Source organism: Pyxicephalus adspersus, chromosome 1, assembly GCF_032062135.1.
Source record: "Pyxicephalus adspersus chromosome 1, UCB_Pads_2.0, whole genome shotgun sequence".
Taxonomy (NCBI): Eukaryota; Metazoa; Chordata; class Amphibia; order Anura; family Pyxicephalidae; genus Pyxicephalus; species Pyxicephalus adspersus.
The window spans coordinates 106,826,553-106,845,522 of NC_092858.1; the positions used below are offsets into that span (position 1 = coordinate 106,826,553).

An 18,970-nucleotide genomic window follows, 5' to 3' on the forward strand; every position below is an offset into this window, starting at 1 on the left:
TATATATATATATATATATATATATATATATATATATGGATTACCATGCATGACAAGATTTTTTTTTATTTTTGGCTCATTTTCTTTTTATTTGATATTTTATGTTAACAAGGTCATAGTGCACCCAGACAAGCCGCAAAAGATCCAGAACCGGAACCAGCATCCAAACCTAGTACATCTGTTTATTTAGATTCACAAGCAGGTAATTGTTTGTTAAACATTGCATATTTTCTTTCTTTGTTTAGCAGCCATACATCCTAATGTTTTGTTCTCTAAAAGATTTGATGTTTTCTTGCAAATTTTACAAACTTCCTGCATTTTAGGTGGAATGCAAAGAGCACTACTGGATTTGCGGTTGGACTTAGACAGCATCTCGCAGACAGAGTCTCCTTATGAAGCACTCTATAATGCCTCCTCCTGCCACTCTTTGGATAGCATATGCAGTGGGCGGTCTTCTGATAGGGACTCTCTGTGTCATGAAATTGCAAAAACACGAAGGGTGAGATTAGTTTTTTAACTTTGTGTATTTACCCCCCATTTAGCAGTCTTTTTTATCGTAATATAACTGTTCTACAGAAGGAACGTCCGCCTCCACCTGCTAAACCTCCACCAGAAGAAGATGAAGATTTTGAGAGTAGACAGAGTGGAAGTGCTACTCGGGAAGTATGTTTACTTTTTTTGCTACTACTCCCTGTGAAATAAGTTATCTTTACTATATATATTACTAAAGCTAAGATACATTGGCAGTAATTCAAATAATGAACAGTTCGGGTCAAGGCTAATGTTAGTCACATCACTCCTAGAAGTACTAAGTGGGTACTGGTTAAGTTGAACAATTGAGCTATTGCCTATAAATTTTACATGTCCTATGATCAACCTTATTGTTACTAATATTTTTAACATTAATTAGATACCTGGGAAGCTAAACTGCTTCTTACGAGAAGTCAATCAAAATGTATCTTGGTGTGTGTTTTGATAAAGTATTTATTGGGTCTCATCTAAAACTCCCCCTTTCATTTAAAAACAATTTACTGGAGATGTATTGTTTGCTCCGCATTAGGAAAGTATCATAGGCAGAAAGAGAACCCAGGTGTTTTACATTAAAATTAATGTTTACCTCTCTGATTCCTTTATAAAGTCCTCAAACAGGGTTGCCCCCTATTTCATTTTATTTCCTTGCAGTAGGCTACTACTGCTAGCTACTCTGATTCGATGATCTCAGTTGATCTGATGCCTGCATACTTTAGAGGAGATGATGTTGTTGTATACCAATGTCACTCTTATCTATTTAGTGGACCCCAAGCAGTCCCTATATGATTACTTCAGATAATAAGCTCTATAGCTTGTAGTGATAGACATTTTTATCTAGTCTGAGCTACCAGCTTGTGATGTGATGCCAGGGAATGTGCCACAAGAGTGATGCAAAAACACAGGTGGTGCTGCACAAAAGAGCATGAGAAAGGCTGGCTTGTTGGCACAAAGCCTTTTGGCAACCTTCATAGCTACTCTTGGTATGCTGTAATTATATATGTTTAATATGTATTACTCAACATTAAAGTGGAAAAGTTTTATGTTTCTTCAAAATTTTTTGTCTAAATTTTTACCTGAGTTTACTGTAAACACTGCTAGAACCAAAGTTATTGCGGCAGATATATTTTTAGCTTCGTTTATATGATATGACCAACTGAAGGACAAAGGATAGCTGTTACGGATTGCAAGTCTGTGGTTCACGGCCATGTGTCTGTGTATAAGGTTTATACTTTTATTTTAGCTTTAAGGTAATACTTTATTTTCTTGCTTGTTGAGGAGCAGATGTCATTTGTCACTGAGACAAAAATGTTTGTGCTCATCTCGGGTGAAAATCGCAGTCCTCCAATGCTGCGGTTGATTGATGAATGACTGATCAGGAACAATCGATGTGCACTCCTATGGGGAAGAGCTCAGTGAGGTGCCCCTTGCTCATTCTCCCCAGTCCCCTCTCCTTTGAACAGAACCGCACTAGTTTGTTGTCTGTCACTAAAAACGTTCACAAAAGATTATTTACAGTGACAATCATCTGCCTTCTGTACAGGGCTCAAATGTACATCCACATATATCATTGAAACATATGTGAATAAAAAAGTTATGCCCACATTGTTATTACTTTTGGTACTGCCCTCATATTTTAAAGTTAAATACTAAAAAGAAACCAATGATTTTATTATCTATTCCAGATGTTTATTGGTTTATTTTTGTCAAGTTGGTTGTTTAGGATGAGGTTTGTGATTTGTAAACTGCTCCTAAATCACTAATACAAACTACTTTTTAAAATTCTATTTGTAAGATTGCAGCTTGCACTTCAGATGCTGCAATAAAAAATCTGTCTGCAGCCAGAAAATTATCTTTATGCCGAAAAACCTGCTAGCATCTGTACATCTGCACATTTATTAATATAGTTTGGTAAAAGATGAGGGATCATGTATTGGTATATTGTATTGCCATAAGGTGAAGAGACTGGAAAAAAAAGGTAATAATAAATTCAGTCCCGTTATTGAAATATTTAAAACTTCTTCTGCGGCCAAACCTGGCCAACTTCTTCTGATTCTTTTTTTGTTGTTGTTTTTTTTGTTTTCTTTTCTTCCCCATAAGGCATTTGGTCATATGCATGTTAGCCGAGAAGAGGAGAACCCCTATGAGCTCCTGCTTACTGCCGAGACCAAAAAAACAGATGATCAAGGTGGAGTAATATGTCATCCTAAATTGAGCTAATAACACAGTAGCATAGTGTAAATATTAAATTTACTCCAGATAATAAATAACAAGCTTTAAAATCACTTAATCTTTTTTTTCTTTGACTGCTTGCTAAGGTTGCCAAAGATCTTGGCATATATCTGTGGTACACAAACTTAGTCCTTAATATTTTATTTGAAATAGGTGAAAGTTTTTTGACCATCTTAAAGGTTACCTAACCTAGCCTAAAATATTTCTAGTGTAACAATTGCTATGAAGTTTTTTAAGGTAGTGTTAAGTGTTAGTGGTCTTGTAAACTACACTGAGTGGGTTTCCTTTCTCTACCTATCGATGGCAGAGTTAGAGGTACAGGATGTCAGAGGGGGTCACTGAGGCATACAATTTGGGGGGATTAGTGGACCCACAAATTGCAATACAAATCTAAATGACATTCTAACTTTTGCTCACAACTCATAACAAAAAAGTTATATTTGTTCTATTTGTTATTACATTGCTTGTGATCCAAAGTTTAAGGGCTGCAGAAACACATGACTGTTAAAATACAGAGACCATTCCCTGGCTTTCTTAGCTGTTCTCCTAGCTGTTTAAAAAGTGTACATGTAAATAAAAATTACCTTTTTTTTTTAATGCTTAGAGTGTTATCTGTTTGATTCCCAGCAATTGAGCAGTTGACAAAAGTGTATGCTTATTTGCTGATTCCCTGTAATAGACCGGTAGAAACTCCTAATTTCTTTATTGATTAAGACCTGTGTTTCATTTGTGATCTGGATTTGGTGTATTTTCCACAGGGTTAATGCATTTGGATGGGGATATCCGGAACTCCCAGACTCAGGTAAAATATTTTGCATCCCTTTCCCTTATGATTTTGTGCCTATCATCATGATGAAAATTATTATCACTGCTATAATTTGTAATACTGTCTTAAACTCTAGGTCAGGGCACGTCACTCAGGACTTGCTCATGATCCATCTTATCCTCCAAACCGTCGTGGTTCCTCTGATTTGTCCAGTGGCCATTCTGAAGGGGAATCACATGCATCTGAGAGGCCAAATGGTAGGAAATTACCATCAAACAAGTCCTCAGAATGTTTTTCTGTTTTTGCCTCCCCCTCTAAATGTCAGAGATCAGATATGCACAATAGTACTTAGTGTTCAGCAGCTTACACCAGTTGTGCTGCAGTCTGTGTCACAGAATGATTGGAATGCCAGCTTTAGACACATAGCACGTCTCTTCATTTAGCTTCAGTCACTTATTGAATATTTTGCGTAGTGCTTTTGTTGTTTTGTTTTTAGGTTTTGCTTTTAGTGTTTTCATTTGTCACTGCCTTCATTCTTGTTCTGTTAAAGTTTTGTGTTTTTCACTTTTTCCAGGTGGGCAGCGGAGGAGTAGTTCAGGGGGTTGGAGTTTGACGTCTGTTGACAGCTCTGATTCCCATCTGCTTCAGCACTTCTCTGGGCTCCTTCATGGTTCTTCTCCAGTGTGTGAAGTCCGAGATCTGCCTGTACCCTGTGATCCTGCCAGCACGGACAGCTGTAGAAACGGTGCTGCCTCTCGCATGGAGTTGCCACTTCGTCGTAGTCTGTCCAAGTCTGATTCGGACCTGTTAACATGTTCCCCCCCAGCAGTTGGTGAAGGAGAAGACTGGAACCGCAGCGAGTCTCTCACCAACTGTGCTGCTGGGGCCATCAAGAAAAGACTAGAGAAGTCCCCTTCCTTCACTTCAGAGTGGGATGAGGTCAGTCAGAGATATGGGGAGCCACTTGAATGACATGTGAGTGGATAGTAAAGACAAGGCAGTTTTGTGAGGTCACAGACCTTCAGAACTGTCATAGTGTGAATCTTAGTGAGTACATATCCTTAATGATATACATTTGGGACATATGATTTATGTTAGAAAAGAAAGGCATGTCACTGCAGGAATAATTCTTTGTTAATTGCAATGGTTACTAAAGGTCCACAGATGTATTTGATAAAAGAACAATTCTAACAATGCTGCTTTTCCAGCAGAAGCTCCAGTTGGCCTCAGAACGTCTCCCTAAGCAATATGTAAGACAGACAGCTGGGGGCAGTTGTTAGAGGGGTCAGTGCTGGTAGCAAGGTTGTCTGCTTATGTTGAGTCTTGCTTTTTCCTGTAACCTTGTTGTATGTTGCTGCCAGCTGTGATGTGGTCTGGTGGTGGAAGTCATCTACTTATGTCTTTGTCAAGATAAACTGCTTGGCTGTAAAGTTTTGGCTCTGTGGTATTAATGGGATCTCTTCCAATGCTTAGTCATGACATATTATAAATGCCCTGTGTTAGTGCTTGCTTAAAATACCCCAAAAGAGGAAAGTGTACATTTAAAGTTTTGAAATGAAATTTACATTTGTTAAAAGTGAGTTAACGTCTATGAAAAAGGGTGTGTAGTAACTTGTGGTTGGTTATCAAGTTTTACAAAAAGCATACAAATTAAAGATGAGTTTTTGCTATCTACCGTTGAGTTACTGTACAATGCATGATTCTTCTACTTTTCTGTAAGCCTTCATTGTGATAATTGAGGTCCTGTTTCCTTTTATGGGTAAAAGCAGGCATTAAACAGTAGGTAAATAGTTTGCTAATCATCTTGCAAATTGTAATTTTTTTCCTACCTGTTCTGGATTTTTTTTTTCCCCCCACAGATCGATAAGATAATGACTTCTATTGGTCAGGGTATAGAATTCTCTCAGGAGCAGCAGGTTATAGCAGGTAACAAAACGTAGCAAAATATATTCTTGATAAGAGTGCTTGCTGTGATATGTTTCTAATGTTTCTAATGTATTAATGTTATAGGATCCCGTGTACCAGGTCAAAGTGTAGCTCAATGGTTAGAATCTCTTGGTCTCCCACAGTATGAGAGCAAGTTTGTGCTAAATGGATTTGATGATGTGTGTTTCTTGGTAAGTGCATTTATTATCTTTAGGGATATTGCATGTTTATAAATTTTGTATTTCTACCACAATTGCTTTTTGAAAATCAAAATTATGTGATACGTAGCAGCAGTGCCTAAAGTTAAAAGCCGCTGGTATAGGGCTGTGTTTCACAAGCAGGGAGTGGTGACTTTGATTTATTTTCCTATACCTCATTGCAGCATATATGGGAATTTACGGCTAACCTCAAACTTACCCAGGGTGCCTTCTGCATTCCGATTAAACCAGGCAGCCTGCTGCAAGATTGTTCTGTATGCATTGAAGTCTACTATCCTGAAGTGATCACAGAATTTTGCAGATCATGAGCACAAGGATAGTGTACGAATTCCTCTATCATTCTTTTTGCAAGACCACATCCTTAATACAAGCTATACTTCGAACAAAACAGCTGGACAGGAAGTACAGAAATTGTCCTTTATTGAAACACAGACAAAAGGTAGATACAGGTAAAAGGTTCTAAACCAGGGAGGTTATTGTCAGCCATGCTCCTGGATAACTATGGCACAAACAACTGGTAACACATGTTGCCCTGCCCACTTTTTAACCCATCAGCTACAGCTTAACCCTGATCTGGCTGAAAAAAATTAGTGAGAAAGAACAATTGTTTCATTGAGAGATGATTTTAGCTGTCATTGATGACCTTTTTTTAATTTTTTTTTATACAATACAGGTAGTCCGTGGGTTATATATGAGATAGGGGCTGTAGGTTTGTTCTTAAGTTGAATTTGTATGTAAGTCAGAAACAGGTACATTATTTTAATAAATGGAATTAGAACAGATGTTTGTTTCAACATATTATTAGGCAGCATGGCGTCAGTTACTGTGTAAAATCCTCACTGTGAGCTAATCACAAACAAAGTAAAAATAAATAAATAACTTTATGGAGCCTATACATTCATCTGTTGATAGCAGCTTTGACAGGTCTTCAGATCATTTATCTGCAAATAGGTCTTCAGATCATGTTGACAGCAAATCATTAGGTGCATTCATTTTATTTTAGGGTGAACTACTGATTCTCCCCCCCCCCTACTTGTGTGCTATATAACAAGGGATAGTGCTTGGACATCCTCCTCACCATATGGAATACATTGCCTTTCTGGTATTTTCCAAACTCTGCAATCTCACCCTCCTTGACAACTTGCCATTTCTACTTTGATTACAACCTGATCACCTTCAACCTATCGAATGCTTTGCCACATCCCAGACCTGGTCAATGGCAGGGAGATATCAGTAACCTTGACCACAACCTATTCTAAAACTGCCTTACGTCCCTAACCCATACCCCCTCTAAAATCACATCTCCAGATAAAGCTGTCACTTGGTTCAACCACACTCTTTCTTTGGCTCTGGATAAAGTTGCCGCTGCCACCTTCCTATAACCCGGTCTCTGGCACAACAATCACACCAAACAGCTACAAAAGACTGTTCGTGCAGCTGAGCGCAAGTGGAGAAAATCTGGCCTCAGCCCTGACCTCATGGACTACAAAATTTTAACACTGAGCTCACTGTCACCAAGCAAAATTATTTCCCCGCTGTCATTTCCTTCTAAGCTTCCAACCCATGCAGCCTCTTGTCAAAAATTGACTCCCTCAACCCCACATCTGCTTCCCCTAAAACAACCTTCTCTGCCCAAGACGTTGCCACCTACTTTGGAGATAAAATTGACAAAATCAGGCATGATGTCTCTTCTCACTGGGCCTCCCCCAGCCCTTTTACTGTGAATGAAGTCTCCTCTCTTCTCTTATCTCCATCTACCACCTGTCCGCTTGACCCAATTGCCTCTGATCTGCTCCATGCCCATTCCTCCGCCCTGGCACCTCCCCTAACCAAACTATTTAACCTCTCCCTTTCTACTGGTATCTACCCTTCCACTTTCAAACATGCCATGATTCTCCCTATCCTGAAGAAACCCTCACTAGACCCCTCCCTACCTTCTAGTTACCATCCTATCTCCCTTCTATAAGTTTCCAAACGTCTTGAGTGCCTTGTCTACAAAAGACTCACCGATTACCCAAGTTCCGACTCTCTCCTTGACCCTCTCCAGTCTGGTTTTCGAGCTGCCCATTCCACCGAAACAGCCCTCACTAAAGTAGCCAATGACCTCATCAGTCTCAAGGCAACTTTTCCCTCCTCCTTCTACTTGATCTTTCCTCTGTTTTTGACACCATTGCTATCAGTGACATTGCTCTCCCTTTGGTTTGCTTCCGCTCCTTTCAAGTATATTTCAGTGGTGATTCCTCCTCTCCCACTCTCCTCCCTGTTGGTGTTCCCCAAGGGTCAATCCTTGGAACAGTTCCCTTTTCTCTGTACACCCCATCTGTATGCTGATGACACTCAAATCTATCTGTCCATCCCTGACTTGTCCCCCTCAGTCCTGGATAAGGTCATAACACTGTTATTTGTCCCTCCCCTCTGGCACCTTGTCTTGGTATCACCTTTGATTCTGCCCTCTTATTTACCCCCTATATTCAGAACATTTCCAGGTCCTGTCACTTTTACCTACACAACATCTCCAAAATCCACCCCTATAGGTCTCCAGAGACCACCAAACTCCTTGTACATGCTCTTATAATCTCTTGTCTGGACTACTGTAACATCCTCCTCTCTGGTATTCCACTAACCCGACTTTCTCCTCTAAAATCTATTATGAACACTTCAGCCAGACTTATCCATCCTTCCCACCGCTCCTCTTCTGCTGCATCTCTTTGCAGTTCTCTTCACTGGCTTCACTGGCTCCATTTCACCTTGGAATCAAATTCAAGCTCCCGTGCTTCGCCTTCAAATCCCTCCCCCGTTCTTGTCCCACTTACCTGTCTGACCTGGTAAAACAAATACTCTCCCCCAGCCGATCTCTCCGCTCCTCTGATGACCTACAACTGACTTCCCCACTCATAACCTCATCATACACACGGATTCAATCTTTTTCTAGAGCTGCCCCAACTCTCTGGTATGGTCTTCCTCGTCCTATTCGGCTTGCTCCTAGTTTTTGCTCATTTAAAAGAGCACTCAAAACCCATTTTTTCAAACTTGCCTACCCATCTTCTTCTGTCTTTTCAAACCGTCACTACTTCCCACCACTATATATCTCCCCTACTATTGTGTGTTAATTCCCCCACCTCCTAGGTTGTAAGCTCTTCGGGGCAGGGTCTTTTCCTCCTTTATGGTCGTCTGTGTTCGTCTGTCATTTGCAACCCCTATTTATTGTACAGCGCTGCGTAATATGTTTGCGCTATATACAGTTAGGTCCATAAATATTTGGACAGAGGCAACATTTTTCAAATTTTGGTTCTGTACATTACCACAATTAACTTTAAATGAAATAACTCAGATGCAGTTGAACTGCAGACTTTCAGCTTTAATTCAGTGGTTTGAACAAAAAGATTGCATAAAAATGTGAGGAACTAAAGCCTTTTTTTTAACAAAATCACTTTATTTCAGGGGTTCAAAAGTAATTGGACAAATTGAAAAGCTGAAAACAAAATGTTAATTTTTAAATCTTGTTTGAAAACCCTTTGCTGGCAAGGACAGCCTGTAGTCTTGAACTCTGGTGCTTAGGGATTGTAGTGGAGATTTAACTAATTCCTGCCACACATTGTAGCAATTTTAACCTGCATAGAGTCTGTATTTATAAAGGCCTCAGCATATACCTAGTAATTTGATCACACTGGGTATCCATTAGTCTTACTGATATTTGCCAAAAATACCTGAAATATCTTTCTTGTTTTGTTTCTGCAGACAGACAATATATTGGAGGATCAAGACTTGGTAGATATTGGCATCACAGATATAGAGCATCGTCGCCGACTTCTTCAGGCAGCCCATTTTTTACCGAAGGTAATGAACATAAAGTAACAGAGGCTTCTTTCCAGGTTCATTTATAGGCCTGGAAAATTTAAATGCTAAGGCTCCTACAATATCGGCCCATAGCAAAAAATGTTTTTCTCCATTTTGTTGCATCCATTAGAAAGGTATGTGGCTTGATTTATTACTTTGAATAATTAGAATGTTGGCTGACTGTAGATGGAGTGAGCTATGCAGATGCAAGCCTTTGCTCCGTAAACATCCACACTTTAATCTTATGTCTTGCTTCTCATCCTAATCACTGTACACTTTACCTCTTGCCTCCATCAAGTGTCAAATGAAGCTTTACAAACTTCAGTTTGATTACCAGGGGACCCTATGTTCTTTCTTACTAATGCAATAATGCACACAGAAGTCAGATATCCTGCAAAACAAGCTGAAAATGAGTAAATAGATTAAAGTAGACATCCTTTATTCAGACATCTTCAAACTCTGCATAACAGAATTTCTGTTATAATAATAATATAATATATTAATATTATTATTAAGTCTCCTAGAATGAAAGTTAACCCTAGAGATGTTGCAGAGCAAACTATAACTACTTTGTAGAAAAGATCAGGACTTATGGGAGCAAACCGTGTAAATCAAAATTACTCACCAGCCATTTACTTGTTCAACTGAACAGTTAACACAAATATCTAATCAGTGAATTACATGGCAGCTACTCAGTATATTTAGGAGTGTAGCCATAGTTACCTGCTGAAGTTCAAACCAAGCATCATAATGGGTAACAAAGATGATTTTGGGTGACTTTGAAAGTGACATGATTGTTGGTGCCAGACTAGTTGTTCTGGGTATTTCAGAAACTGCTGATCCACTGGGATTTTCACACACACAACTATCTCTAGGGTTTACAGAGAATGATCTGAAAAAGTGGAAATATCCAGCAAGTGGCAGTTCCTTGAGTGAAAATACTTTGTTGATGCCTGAGATCATGACCAGAGAATGACCGGATTTAAGTTGATAGAAAGAAACTGTAAATCAAATAACCACTTATTGCAACTGAGGTGTACAGAAGAGCATCTCTGATTGCGCAACAAACTGTACCTTGAGGCAGATGGGCTGCAATAGCAGAAGACTACATAGTGTGCTGCTCTTGTCAGCAAGGAACAGGCACCTGGGACCATGCGCTCACCAAAATTTGACAAGAGAATATCATAAAAAATGATTCTCGATTTCTGCTGCACCATTCAGATTGTAGGGTCAGAATTTGGCATCAATGACATGAAAGTATGGATCTATCCTGCCTTGTATTAATGGTTCCTGCTGGTAGTGTAATAATGTGGGGGATATTTTCTTAGCACACTTTAGTAATAACTGAGCCTCATTTAAATGGAACAGCCTACCTGCATGATGCTGTCATGTCAGTATAGGCCATAGCCCCAAGGAATATTTCCACACCTTGTTGAATTTATACCACAAAGTAGTGGTAGTAATGTTGAAGTGGGCACATATGATCTTAACAGTGTAACACACATCATGACTTTTATGGGGTTAAAACAAATTATCAGATTGTTTTTGTTTTATTTTTGAACTCCCTGCACACCAAGGGAGCTTGTCAGCCACCTTGTGATGTCATTAAAATGAAGTGCATGTTGAAAATGTTGAAACTATTTAGAAAACTATTTATTTCACTGATGCACTAAATAATTAGGATAAGATATTGTTTCAATAGTGATTTGCCAACTGTGATATATTTTACTGATCATATGTTGTTAATGACCATACAATACATTAAAAATCTTTAATTTTGTCCAAACATCAGTGTCTGTACTTTGCATATTTTTTGGGTTAGCACTGCTTTTGTATCCCATAAACTGGTTTAAAAAAATAATTTAATAAGCATTATTTCTGTACACAGTTTTCCTTTAAATTCTTTACCGAGCATATCATATCTAAATATGCTTTATTTATTTTTTAATACATAAGATGTGTTCTGTGCAGTATAATAATTTTATTTGAACTGACAACTGAATGGTTTATTAACTATGTTCCCCCCCCCCTCCCTATTTTCAAGCTATTCCCCCTGTCATGGGATCAGTCTGTAACCTCATGGCTGCATGGTCTTTCTCTCCAGCAATATGCTTCCAGCTTTCTAAGTAGCGGCTATTCCTCTATGGAGACACTTCGGAATTTGTGGGAACTTGAGATTGTCAATGTAAGTTTTTTTTTTTTTTGTTTTTTTTTTTAAATCAAATAAATTCTTGCTTTAAACTGAAAAATATCATGCAGGGCAACGTACCAGGTTCGTCTAACTAACCTGCTGCTTAAAATTACTGTGACCCTCATTAGACAGCTCTGCATCTGGGTATACAGATAACCAGTGGCTGTGTTGTAGGAGAAAGGGAGGGTTAGGGTTATATGCTCTCCAAACATGATGTACTTTGATGGTAAAAGAGAATACAATGGCAATTAGAGAAATGGCACATATCTGTATGTATTGTCTTACGTGGAACCCCTTTTTTTTTTAAAAAAAAGCTTTTAAGATGGACTATGCATGATGCTGGAAAATGTATTGCTAGACATGGCCAGGAAGCCATGTAGTCCTTGTTTCCAGAACTCACCAAGAGATGGATAATATAGAGACTGACGCTAAAATGTTATTTCCTGGTAGGTTCTAAAAGTTAATTTATTGGGACATCGAAAAAGAATCCTAGCCTCGCTTGCAGAAAGACCTTGTGAGGATCCACCTCAGAAACCACCACGATTCTCACAGCTACGGGTAAGAAATATGGTTTATGTGTAATAATTTGTTAGTAGGTAGATTGCAGAATTTTTCTAAAAGATGCAAAATCGACAGACCTCATCTTAGGGGTCTATTTTTTAAAGTTTTCACTCAAGAAAAATCCAACCATTTACACATTGTTTACAATTGAATAATTAGTACATTGGTGAACTACACAGGGCAGTCATGCAACATCGGCAAACCAAAACCTGTAGAAATGTTATGTAATGTGTGTAATTGGCGTGAACTCTACTAATTCCTTTTTGACTTAGTTTTACATTAGTTTTAGTTATTAGGTATAATACAGTTAGGTCTATACATATTTTGACAGAGACAACTTTTTTCAAATTTTGGTTCTGTACGTTACCACAATAGTTTTGAATGAAACAACTCGGATGCAGTTGAATTGCAGACTTTCAGCTTTATTTCAGTGGGTTGAACAAAAAGATTGCTTAAAAATCTGAGGAACTAAAGCCTTTTTTTACACAATCATCTCATTTCAGGGGCTCAAAAGTAATTGGGCAAATTAAAAAGCTGAAAATAAAATGTTCGTTTCTAAAACTTGTTTGAAAACTCTTTGCTGGCAATGACAGCCTGTAGTCTTGAACTCGTGGACATCACCAGATGCTGGGTTTCCTCCTTTTTAATGTTCTGCCAGGCCTTTACTACAGCGGCTTTCAGTTGCTGTTTGTTTGTGGGCCTTTCTGTCCGAAGTTTAGTCTTCAACAAGTGAAATGCATGCTCAATTGGGTTCAGATCAGGTGACTGACTTGTCCATTCAAGAATATTCCATTTCTTTGCTTTAGTAAACTCCTGGGTTGCTTTGGCTGTATGTTTTGGGTCATTGTCCATGTGTATTATGAAACGCCTCCCAATCAATTTGACTGCATTTAGCTGGATTTGAGCAGACAGTATATCTCTGAACACCTCGAGATTAATTTGGCTGCTTCTCTCCTGTGTCACATCATCGATAAACACTTGTAAACACTAGTGTCCCAGTGCCACTGGCAGCCATTACCACGCACGCCCAAGCCATCACACTGCCTCCGCCATGTTTTACAGATGATGTGGTATGCTTTGGATCGTGAGCTGTTCAACGTTTTCTCCATACTTTTTTTCTTGCCATCATTCTGGTAAAGTTTGATCTTTGTTTCATCTGTCCAAAGAATGTTTTTCCAGAACTGTGCTGGCTTTTTTAGATGTTTTTGAGCAAAAGTCCAATTTAGCCTTTCTATTCTTGAGGCTTATTAGTGGATTACACCTTGCAGTGCACCCTCAGTATTTCTCTTTATGATAGAGTTGGATATCAATACGCCTACTTCCTGGAGAAGTGTTATTCACTTGATTGGCTGTTGTAAAGGGGTTTCTCTTGACCATAGAAATGATTCTGCAATCGTCCACTACTGTTGTCTTCCGTGGACGTCCAGGTCTTTTGGCGTTGCTGAGTTCATCAGTGCTTTGTTTCTTTCTCATGATTTACCAAACTGTAGATTTTGCTACTCTTGGATGTGTTTTTTCTGTTTTTGCAACTTAAGGATTGCTTGATTCACCTGCATGGGGAGCTCCTTTGAAGGCATGTTGACTGTGCACAGCAAAATCTTCCACATACCAGCACCCCCCAAATCAACTTTAGGCCTTTTATCTGCTGAATTGATAATGACATAACGAAGGAATTGCCCACACCAGCCCATGTAATAGCCTTTGAGTCGATTGTCCAATTACATTTGAGCCCCTGAAATAAAGTTATTGTGTAAAAAAAAAAAAAAAAAAAAAAAAAAAAAGGCTTTAGTTCCTCACATTTTTGTGCAATCTTTTTGTTCAACCCACTAAATTAAAGCTGAAAGTGTGCAATTCAACTGCATCTGAGTTGTTTCATTTAAAATTATTGTGGTAATGTACATAACCAAAATTAGAAAGACGTTGTCTCTGTCCAAATGTTTATGAACCTAACTGTATATAGGTATAATAGGTGTATTATATAATATAATAGTTATAATATTTATATATATTGGATGTGTTCTGTTCAACCTTTCTAAGTAACATGTTCTGATCAGGTCTGTGGAGTCGGTAGATAAATCCTTCTACTCTGACGCCTCAGTTTCCAGTACCCCCGACTCGTACTCCTCTGTATTTACAGGGTTTCTCATTTTATCTTCACACTTTTGCATTTAAACGTCACAAAAAATTTTAGACCCCCTAATTATTCATAAATCAACAAATTTTTTATAAAAATAAATATAACACAATTTTTTTACCATAAAAGTTTTTCTCAAGAAACAGTTTTAAAAATATATGAAAATAAATTGATGATTTGTCAATTATTTTTTTTTTACTTTATATAATTTTAAAAATAAATACCTTTTTTTCAGGGATTTATACTAAGTTTTAAGATAACAATATTGTTCATCTTTTTATCTTCAAAGTTTTTAGCTTTTATTTAGTATTGCACTTGCCCTTATGGCCAGAGAATTAAGTAATGCAGAATGTCAAAGAGTGATAGACAGTTATCTGAATGGAAGTGATGCCTCCCAGATAGCAATGGTTTTGGGTTGTAATCGTACAACCATACCCAAAATTTTTAGAACCTATGAATCTTCTGGTAGAGGTCAGAGAAATTTAAAGTTGGATGAAGCCCATAAGGAGGAGTTAGGCAAGTCCGAAGATTGCTGAATAAGTCTCAGGGAAATGAAGGATCAATTATTTGCCAAATTTGGAAATAATGTATCTTTTTCAACAATGGACAGATGCATTGATAAATTCCAATGGTCATTAAAAAGAACTTCTTTAATTCCTGCAATGATTCCCACTCTCTTCAAGAAGGGATTAGCTATGCTAACAAAATCCTTGATCTCTGATTGCTCTGATTGATTGACTGATTGATCTGATTGTTAAGGAAGATTGAAAAAAACATCTACTTTGTTGATGAAGTAGGTTTTTAACACCATACAACTTGGCACTATACACACAAATAAGCTATATCCCTGAATTTAACATGGCCAAACATATATACTATACCCACTCAACACAGAGCCCTACATTTTACTCAGAAACATACACATAATTTGCAATATACACAAACATTCATACATTCCTGCACTATACACACCAACATACACATGGCCCTGCAGTTTTATCCAGAAACATGCACACAGCTTCCATCATTGTACACACAAGCAGCCATGCAGTTTTAAAATAAACATGAACACTTACAGTTGAATCCAAAAAGCTGTTCCTCCATGTTCCTCTAAGCTTTTTTAGCGACAGAGGAAGTTGGGCAGACGCTGCTGCCTTTATCTTTGTTTGCTGATCTTTTGCTGAAGACAGGGCAGTGGGAGGCTCCAGGGCCAGGGGGGCCACATAACTAATTTCCTAGTATTAGGTGGTGTGCAAAATGATGTTAAAGTTCAGCCCTGGATGGGAGCATATATGGAGAGTGCAGACAGGAAACCTGAACACACAGCAGGCCATAGCATTCACCTGCACCTATATCATTATACTTGTTTACACTCAAATGAACTTGTTAAACACATATATCTGAAATAAAATGAAAACACTTTTTGTAATGTACATAATCCAGATTACAATATTGTGAATGTCAGGTTGTATAATAGCACAGCTGAACTCCACACTAGTAGAAATACAACTATGCACTGGTCTTTATTCTTACATCAGAGAAGTACTTAGTTATGACTATTGTTTGTGAAATAGGACATTTGAACTTGCTGTATTTTTTTTATTATAATTTAAATCAGGTATCGAAGTCAGCACATTTTTATTGACTCCCACTCCGATACCCAAAATTGTCTCCAACTTTGACTCCACAGGCCTGGTTCTGATATTCATTTTGTTCTTTTATTGCTCTATTTTTGATTGGTCATGTGTGTATGTTTGCAGCTAAAGCGTACTGTATTTTTATTCCTTTAGTGTCATGATCTTCTTCCTCGGTCTTTGCCCTACATTCCAGTAGGAGAGCAGGATGTTTCTCTATATTCTGGAAGAAGTAGGATAGAAGGCACAGAAAGCAGGGAGCGCCACAAAATGCTGACATCTACAAAGGAGGTTTGACTTAAAAATCTTTGTCTGCTAGCCTATAGTTTCTATAGTTAAAAAGTGATTACTTAGATATTTCCAGTATCATACTTCTAGAAAATCTATGCATGGGGGTGGTAAGGTCAGCTTTGAAATAGAGTTATTGGTTGTCAAAACATTTACAACCTTGCCAATGTGGCTGCACTGCACATTAAAGTATTTGCATATTCTTAAAAAGCTGTAAAAGTTTTCTTTTTTAAAAACAAGCCCCCACTGACCCAAAAAGCTTCAGGGATTGTGGAATTCTTGTTTTGCTACATAAGATCTGTTCTGTTCAAAATATTAACTTGAATAGAACTTTCAACTGAATTCTTTAATGAGTGTGCCCTCCACCCCCACCCCCTACCCATTTTAAGCCATTTCTGCTATCATTGGATTGATTTGTAACCCTATGGCTTGTTTCTAGTAGTGTGTAATCCAACCTATTTCATATATCAAGGCCACGTCCCTATTACTAGACAATATACATCAAAATCTATAGGATTTCCTTCAACAATGAGACTTTAAAGACCAACAGATTAAAAATCCATAATTATCCAATGATTATAAAACATTATACTTTTTTTTAGATAGCATTAAAAACATTCACCAATAAAACCTATTTAAAATCATATAAGTGCATACTAAACATAATATACGATATTCCTGTCAGGGTCATTCTTAAAGGGGTGCACCTTGTAAGTATTTACCTTGTTTGTAAGTATTTACCAGTGTTTACAAGGCGCGTTTCTCGGACTAATTCCGGTTCTTAAGGAAAAGAACAGAACAACTTCTTAGAACTCTAACAACGTCAACAGATTAAATGTATTTGAGTTTATAAAATCAATTAAGGTGCCAAGGTTTATACCCAAAACTAAAAATAAAGATAAGGTAGTGACACAAAAATTGAACAAAAATAAATACAAATTTACTGCTTCTTAGCTCATGGACTATAGTGAATGTCCTATCTTAGTCAATTGTGCAAACAAATTCCTTGATATCTCCAATCATAAGTGAATATCCATCACCCAATAAATTATTACGTTTAAATATGAGTAAATTACGAGTAAATACATTTTCCATTTATAGTAAATGCCAACCCAAGAGTATTAATTCCAAATGATAATCCTCAATAATATGATCTATATTTACTAACTTCTTTCAGTATCAATTAATTTCTCTGCAATTTTTCGTTTTGGGTGTAAACCTTGGCACCTTGATGGATTTTATAAACTTAAGGGACTCAGATACACATATTTGGATTATTATATGATTCAAATACATTTATTCTATTGATGGTTCCTTATTTTCTATTTTGTTAGACTTCTGAGAACAATTGATTAGTAGCTGATAAACATTTCAAATGCTGCTGTCCACGTTTGGTACCTCCCAATTGGGGTAGGTCTTATGTGCTACAAACATTAGGTACATCCACATCTGAATGATAAAATAAACTTGATTGTATTGAAATTGTGAAATATTGTTATTAATTTAAGAACTATGTATTGTTTTAATTTTAGATATCCCTGTTATTTTCTTGTGGAAGCAGAATTAGTCCGTGAAACGTGTCGATACTCACAGGGTGCACCTCTCAAGGATGACCCTGACAGGAATATTGTATATTATGTTTAGTATGCACGGTTTTAAATAGTTTTTTTTTGTGAATGTTTTTAATGCTATCTATTAAAGTATAATGTTTTATAATCATTGGATAACTGTGGATTTTGAATCTGTTGGCCTTTAAAGTCCCATTGTTGAATGAAATCCTATAGATTTTGATGTATATTGCCTATGAGTGTATCAAATAAATTAGTCTGCAGTTAAAACCAAAAAAGTGTTTTTATTTACTCTAAATTAAAGAAAGTTTTAAGAAAATGTCATAAGTACAAACATGATTTTTGGCATGAAAATGCCTTAATTTGTTCCTAGGTCAGCTAAATTTAAAGCAGCAGCACCTGTAAGACAGAGTAATCTCTTTCCTGACAAATCAAAGTTCTTGAGATCAGGAAAAGAGAGCTCTGCTGGAACTTTTATTGACCTCTCTGCCTGACAAGTGATGCTTATTTCGGCTGCTTGGATCGGAGTTCCAATCCCAAATTGTTAAACCATTAACTTACATTAGGAGCTACCCTGCTAGTTAGGAACAGAGGTGACTTTAGTTGTTGACTCAGACAAGCAGGTGTTTTGTTTTTTTACCCTATGGACTTTTGTTTGCTGGAAAAAAACCGACACACCTGTCTAAACTGAACTTTTTGTGAGTTTCCCTTGTACAGATTTATTTTTTCATAAAGGTCAAGTTACCCTTTAAAAAGAAACATTTATGTTTCACAGCTATTGTTTTTAAAAAGGGCCATTACAATATGGTGGGCTTTAAATTTTTTTTGTACTAACATTTGACATAAATTATTTAACACATCCCCTAGATTTGTCATGTTTTTTTATTTGTGGAAATTGTTAATTTTATAGGATGATGCTCGACTAACATTAAGACCGCCGAGTTCGGCCACCTCATATGCACCTCTACAAAATTGGCAGCACCAACCGGAAAAGCTTATTTTTGAGTCCTGTGGTTATGAAGCCAGTGTAAGTATTTACTGTAATGTGTGATAAATGAGTTTTAAAGTATTTCTAGATTGATACGTT

The 18,970-nt window shown here is 37.4% G+C and overlaps 1 protein-coding gene across 4 annotated transcripts in view; it reads left to right on the forward strand.

Moving 5' to 3' along the window:
- ANKS1A (ankyrin repeat and sterile alpha motif domain containing 1A) overlaps window positions 1–18,970 on the forward strand; it is a 91,930-nt gene that overhangs the window by 43,538 nt on the left and 29,422 nt on the right. For all 4 annotated transcript variants that reach the window (XR_011922268.1, XR_011922272.1, XM_072422810.1 and 1 more), the window contains 14 exons: window positions 113–202; window positions 324–499; window positions 577–663; window positions 2,629–2,716; window positions 3,519–3,562; window positions 3,663–3,783; window positions 4,101–4,465; window positions 5,386–5,452; window positions 5,537–5,643; window positions 9,409–9,507; window positions 11,552–11,692; window positions 12,149–12,256; window positions 16,184–16,318; window positions 18,794–18,910. Coding sequence is in view for 2 of the 4 variants with exons in the window: in XM_072422810.1 (XP_072278911.1) it covers window positions 113–202; window positions 324–499; window positions 577–663; window positions 2,629–2,716; window positions 3,519–3,562; window positions 3,663–3,783; window positions 4,101–4,465; window positions 5,386–5,452; window positions 5,537–5,643; window positions 9,409–9,507; window positions 11,552–11,692; window positions 12,149–12,256; window positions 16,184–16,318; window positions 18,794–18,910 (1,745 nt within the window). In the remaining 2 variants the exon portion in view is untranslated. The remainder of the gene's footprint in view (window positions 1–112; window positions 203–323; window positions 500–576; window positions 664–2,628; window positions 2,717–3,518; window positions 3,563–3,662; window positions 3,784–4,100; window positions 4,466–5,385; window positions 5,453–5,536; window positions 5,644–9,408; window positions 9,508–11,551; window positions 11,693–12,148; window positions 12,257–16,183; window positions 16,319–18,793; window positions 18,911–18,970) is intronic.